Source organism: Cynoglossus semilaevis, chromosome 17, assembly GCF_000523025.1.
Source record: "Cynoglossus semilaevis isolate Cse_v1.0 chromosome 17, Cse_v1.0, whole genome shotgun sequence".
NCBI classification, from domain to species: Eukaryota; Metazoa; Chordata; class Actinopteri; order Pleuronectiformes; family Cynoglossidae; genus Cynoglossus; species Cynoglossus semilaevis.
Window position 1 is genome coordinate 12,939,288 of NC_024323.1, and position 6,032 is coordinate 12,945,319.

At 46.2% G+C, this 6,032-nt stretch overlaps 1 protein-coding gene and 1 non-coding gene across 5 annotated transcripts in view; both read left to right on the forward strand.

Annotated features, from left to right (window-relative positions):
* Positions 1-6,032, forward strand: part of LOC103393402 (myosin-10) — a 37,328-nt gene that overhangs the window by 3,627 nt on the left and 27,669 nt on the right. For all 4 annotated transcript variants that reach the window (XM_025064336.1, XM_025064339.1, XM_025064338.1 and 1 more), the window contains one exon: positions 3,425-3,581. In XM_025064336.1, the coding sequence (XP_024920104.1) occupies positions 3,425-3,581 (157 nt within the window). The remainder of the gene's footprint in view (positions 1-3,424; positions 3,582-6,032) is intronic.
* trnal-uaa (transfer RNA leucine (anticodon UAA)) lies at positions 2,331-2,413 on the forward strand. Its single transcript has one exon. It is a non-coding gene; the product is annotated as a tRNA-Leu (tRNA).

A 6,032-nucleotide genomic window follows, 5' to 3' on the forward strand; every position in this document is an offset into this window, starting at 1 on the left:
AAAGTCCTCCTGTTTTTTACTGATCGTATTTCTGAAACAGAACATTTTCTTTTTTTAATTCCAAGAGTTCCTCATCATCTGATTGGTCGTGCAGCTCCTGCAGTGTAGTACAGTACTGTCCATGTAGACTGACTGACTGACTGACTGGTGGGAGGCAGATGGGCTCGGCTGTTGTGTCTGCTGTCGCCTGTGTGTTGTTCAGCTGTTACCAGGCCATGCTATCCCTCCCCTGGATCTGATTTCACAGTGGAAATATCACCTTCTCTTTCCTGGACCAGTCCAGGCCTGGCAGCGGGGCAGGTGGCGCCGAGGGCCAGCGTATGTTCCGCTAACAGTTGTCACGTGTTCTCTGTGCGCCTCTGAAACTGTACCACGTCTTACAGTATGAGAGTTTGTCAGAGAGTCTTTAGATCTGGTAACTAAAGCCACATTCTGAGGAACTTTGGAAACACATGGTGTCAATTTGAACAAGTATGAACGCAATCCATCTTTAATATGCATTAGGCAGAGGAAACCGTACCAGCTTTGACAGAATTACCCATGATTCCCATGATTGGCATGAAGTCTGGTTGTGTTTGTAATAGTTGGAAACACTGCTACAGAATTTTACTGAGGGATTTTCAAGAACGTAACCTCAACCAGACACATCCTGGACCAGGTTCCAATTCATCCTTTTATTGCACTCGATGTACTGCACAGCAATATTTTCTTCAGTATTCGCTGTGAGCAGGGTTTGAACCCCATTGGATTTCAAGTCCAACGTCTTAACCACTCGGCCGTCGCAGCCCACCCTGAGGCGGCTTCGTGTCGTTGTTTGTCGGAGACGTGATTGTGTTTAAATGGACAGTTTGTAGGAGAAGGTGCTGGTGTGTCTGAGGATGTGACATCACTTTTACCTGTGACTGTTCAGCCTGTGTGTCTGTGTACGGCGTTGAGGAGTTCCCCGTCATGTTCACAGCACCAGCAGCATTCAGATGAGGGGTAATTAATTTTTCAAAAGCCTTGAAAAAGGAGAGTGGGGAGTTGGTGTCACAGCTGCCCCTCCCTGCGGCTCCTCTTTCTCAGCTCTGCTGCTCTTCCTCTTGTACTTGCAGCCAATTACAGGGAGACGAAGAACACGAATCAGGTTTTGGTCAGACCTCTGCCTCTGCCTGGTTTTCCACCTCTGGGATCTGTGTCAATGTGTTTGTAATAGTTGGAAACAGTTAAAATCTGCTACAGAATTTTACTGAGGGATTTTCAAGAACGTAACCTCAACCAGACACATCCTGGACCAGGTTCCAATTCATCCTTTTATTGCACTCGATGTACTGCACAGCAATATTTTCTTCAGTATTCGCTGTGAGCAGGGTTTGAACCCCATTGGATTTCAAGTCCAACGTCTTAACCACTCGGCCGTCGCAGCCCACCCTGAGGCAGCTTCGTGTCGTTGTTTGTCGGAGACGTGATTGTGTTTAAATGGACAGTTTGTAGGAGAAGGTGCTGGTGTGTCTGAGGATGTGACATCACTTTTACCTGTGACTGTTCAGCCTGTGTGTCTGTGTACGGCGTTGAGGAGTTCCCCGTCATGTTCACAGCACCAGCAGCATTCAGATGAGGGGTAATTAATTTTTCAAAAGCCTTGAAAAAGGAGAGTGGGGAGTTGGTGTCACAGCTGCTCCTCCCTGCGGCTCCTCTTTCTCAGCTCTGCTGCTCTTCCTCTCGTACTTGCAGCCAATTACAGGGAGACGAAGAACACGAATCAGGTTTTGGTCAGACCTCTGCCTCTGCCTGGTTTTCCACCTCTGGGATCTGTGTCAGCTGGATCGGCGCTCGGCTCGTCGTTCTGTCTGCCTACTGCTCTGTTCTCCTGTCCTTCTGTCACGGCGGTGCGGAGCGGCAGTTAACTGGAGGTTTAAACTGAGCTGTTATGCAACGCCAAACGCTGAACGTAAAGTCTGCTGAGTCATTCCACCACAGCCAGACTTAAATATAGTTTCAGTTTTGCAGCAGATGTCTGCATTTTTATGCATACATCAACAATCACTTTGGGACAGCTTTTTCGAATATTTCATCTTTGGTTCTGGTTCTGGTTCTGGTTTATACTTTACTGTGGAGTGTACCAGATGGAGCTGCCAGGAAGTGCGAGTCTTGAAACAATTAAGGCTCAGTAAATCTGGGAAATCTTGCATGTAACATAGACCTTTTTTTTTTTTTTACAAAAAATGTTTTTCAAAAATAATCCAGAACAGCCTGATGTGGTGGTCAGTGGACGATGGGCAGCACACACACACACACACACACACACACAACCCTCAATCAATCGACCTTTGTCCGGTCAGAGGTCGTCAACCAGGATGGCCGAGTGGTTAAGGCGTTGGACTTAAGATCCAATGGACGTTAGTCCTCGTGGGTTCGAACCCCACTCCTGGTAAAACAACTGAAGTTTTAGCCTGAAATCCTCCATAGAAACAGCCTCACATTTACAGATGTGGTACTACATACACACACACACACACATATATAATTTATATTTATACATATAAATCGTATGTATAATGATAGTTATTGGACATGAACAAAACCTTAAAATAAACTAAAAATAAAGAAGTTTATCGGCTAAATCCGGTGTAAACTGAAATACTGCAGCAGAGTTTTTCAAACTAGTTTGAAGGACAATCATATACAGAATAACTGAGGTGTTGATTGGTTGAGTCTTAAATACGCGTCGTATCTTTGAGCGTGCCGTGCAGGACGCTGTCACCGACCAGTGCTCGTGCCTGTGCTGAAGCCCCAGGTGCGTCAGCTCCTGTAGTCACTGTACGCTGTAGTAGCAGGTGTGGAGTGAGCTATAGGAAGAATGCACGGCGCCCCCTATAGCAGTCATTTCACTGCTGTGTCTTCTGTAGGAAGAATGCACGGCGCCCCCTATAGCATCTGCAGAATGAAAGAGAGCCTGTGCCCCAGCAGGGCCTCGCTGCCTGGTGGACTCTCAGCCTGTGTTCATACCACACACACATCGTCAGGCTAATTACACAGCCGCACGCAGTACCACAAGTCAGACAGTAGGAGACATGTCAGAACACCGAGGTTCCCTCCCTCACTCTCTTCTCATCAGTACACGGTCGTTCTTCAGATTTTATTTTTACAGTATATTCTGTCTGACCCCAGTGGTCAACCCTCTGTCCATCACTGTGTCGAGGACAGTGTTCTTGGTGTAAAAGCTCTGCTCACTTTCTGTTCACCTGGTATATATGATCAAAAGCTAGTGATTATTTTACAAAGCTGCTAAAAATGTCCCTCTTACACCATTTAAATGACTTTGTTTTAATGCTTATTCGTAGTTAAATAAGTCTTTCTTCAATTCCTGTTGCGTGTTATTTTTTTATTTTCCTTTTTGTTCCCCGTCTTCTGTTGAGTTTTAATCTTTATTTCCTGACCACAGACGTACTCCGGCCTCTTCTGTGTGGTCATCAACCCCTACAAGAACCTGCCCATCTACTCGGAGAACATCATCGAGATGTACAGAGGGAAGAAGAGACACGAGATGCCTCCACACATCTACGCCATCTCCGAGTCTGCGTACCGCTGCATGCTCCAAGGTAGGGCGCTCTAAAAACTCTCTGTTGAATTAATACTTTATTCAGTTGTTCATGGGTTTCTTTAAAAAACGCGGGTAGAGTCACCGTAGTCGTGTATTCATCAGCCGTGAGGTCACAGATTCAGCTGCAGACTCTGTTTCCATTCTTGTTTTGGTGTGTTTTCGTGTTTAGCTCACTTGCAGGCAGCGTAAGCGTCGGCTGAATGACCCTGGAGATTAGTGTGTGAAGATAGTGTGTAAACTGTGTGAAAGGTCACGGGGTCGGAGTGGGTCTGACATCACTAATCATGTCTGAGAAGTCTGCCGTCATGACAGCTTTTATACGGAGATGAATCCGTCCCTGCACGTTTGCTGCTTGTATCACTGCAGTCATGTGACTCCAGCGTTGGTAATTGGACTGTAATTAGTGAGATCCTCCGCACGACACTGGGAACAAATAGGATTAAAGTATCAGCGAACGTTGGTCATTTACCTGTTTTGTCTAAACTGATATGGTCAAAAAGTCGAAGCACAAAAGTCTGATGTAAATTAGAAATTCAGGAAATACTTTAGACAAAAAACAAACCTTTAAAGTCCTGTTTTTAAAAGCATTAGTATTAACAATTAGTCATGATTAATCATGACCATAATTGATCACAATTAGTCATGATTAATCGCAGTTACAGCCATACAGTCTTTTAAGAAATTAAATCAAACTATAATCTCCACTTTATCTTAAAACCTTGATCGAGCTTTCGTAGTGTTTTCTTTTTTTTGTTTGTTTTTTCTGCCTCCGCCGTATGACGATGGGGCATCTGAACTGCCCGACCTCCACAGCTGCAGCTGCACAGCTCCAGTTCTGAGTGACTCCCTGTTATTACATGCCTGAGGCCCGCGGCCTCCGCAGGTCGGACCCGCTGGAGCCCTGCTCTGTGCACACTCACCCGGTTTAAAACCTGACCAACCTGTGGCTGCACGCTGCACATTCTGAAGTCGCTGCGTCCTGTTTCCTTGTGATTGGTGCCCCCCCCCTTTTGTCCCCCCTTTTGTCCCCCCACCAGGCCAACGTGTCCTGTTCTAAACATAGTTTTCCTTAGAACCACAGACGCACATTAATTCAGATACTTTTGTGGGACATTGAATGCAGCATCATCTTTCTTCTCTCTCTCTCTGTGTGTGTGTTCACTCTGTTGGACTGGTGTCCCTGACGGGGGGGCGGGGTGAGGGGGGGTGAGGCAGGAGGCCAACCCAGTGAGGTCATCACTGTCCCGGCTCTCCATACCATGATAAATTCTACAGCTGAGTCACTGTCAACTTGTCACATCGGCCGTGGCAGCCTGTTACCAAATGCTGTGCTCCTGAGCAGGGGCTGTGTTGCCATGGTTACCTGTCTGTGTGTGTGTTTGTGTTAGTGTGCGACCAAAATAACCTTCCCCCTGGGATCTCAAATAGAGGTGTCACTTGTTGAGTGACAGTATGTTTGGCTGGTAGCAGCGAGTGGTCGTTGTGTCCGACCGAATTAAAAATCACTTTCATTCTTCGTTCTGTTTCCTCTTCTTACGCTGCATAACTTTCTGGGGTTTTCTTTTTTTTCTTCTTCTCTGGTTTGGAAGACGCAGTCAAGGAAAATTCCGCACATCCTTGTAGGCATTTGGGTTGATTTTCAGTCAACATGAAACCATGCGTTGTTGTTTTGTCCTCTCGTCCTTTGATCAGAGAACACAGGAATGTCCACCTTCACACCACTCCTCCTCGTCCATCTGCAGCCGTGGTTGCCATGGCTTCACGCCTCTGTGGACACTGACAGAGTTTTGACCTAGTTCTCTCTTATTTCAGTCCTCATCCAGCCCGACCACAGAGCCACAGTCCACAACAGTTCATTCAATTGTTGTTTTTTTTCAGCTCATCAAAACGGTCGGTTGTTTCTGGTTTCGTTGTTGTTTTAAAATCAGACCAAGTTACAGGCTGAGGTGGGGGGGTCTGCAGACCCTGGTACTGCAGCCCCTGGTACTGCAACTCCTGGTACTGCAGACCCTGGTACTGCAGACCCTGGTACTCATAAAAGAAACTTTAGACTTTTCAGGTATGTGGTTCTGAGAAGCTGTGTTGAAGGATGACTGAATATTTTGCAGGTGCAACTTTGCATCATCACACAAGAAAAAAAACCTGAACTGTGGCTTTTGTGTACGGATACATATATATATGTATATCTAAAAAATATATATATATATATATAGTACTGCAGGAAATACTTGGGATGAAATGAAGTAGAGGAGGAGATACGGGGGGCGGAGGTGGGGGGGGTCTCTGCAGACCCTCAAAGACGTGATGAAGAGGATGTTAACTGGTCATCAGGGGTAAAAAAAAAGAAGAGGCTCAAGAGGAATGAGGAAAAAAAAAGACTGAACGTCAGAGATGGAGGGAGTGGGGCAGAAGAACGAAGGAGCGGGGCAACAGGGGAAACACAGCAGAC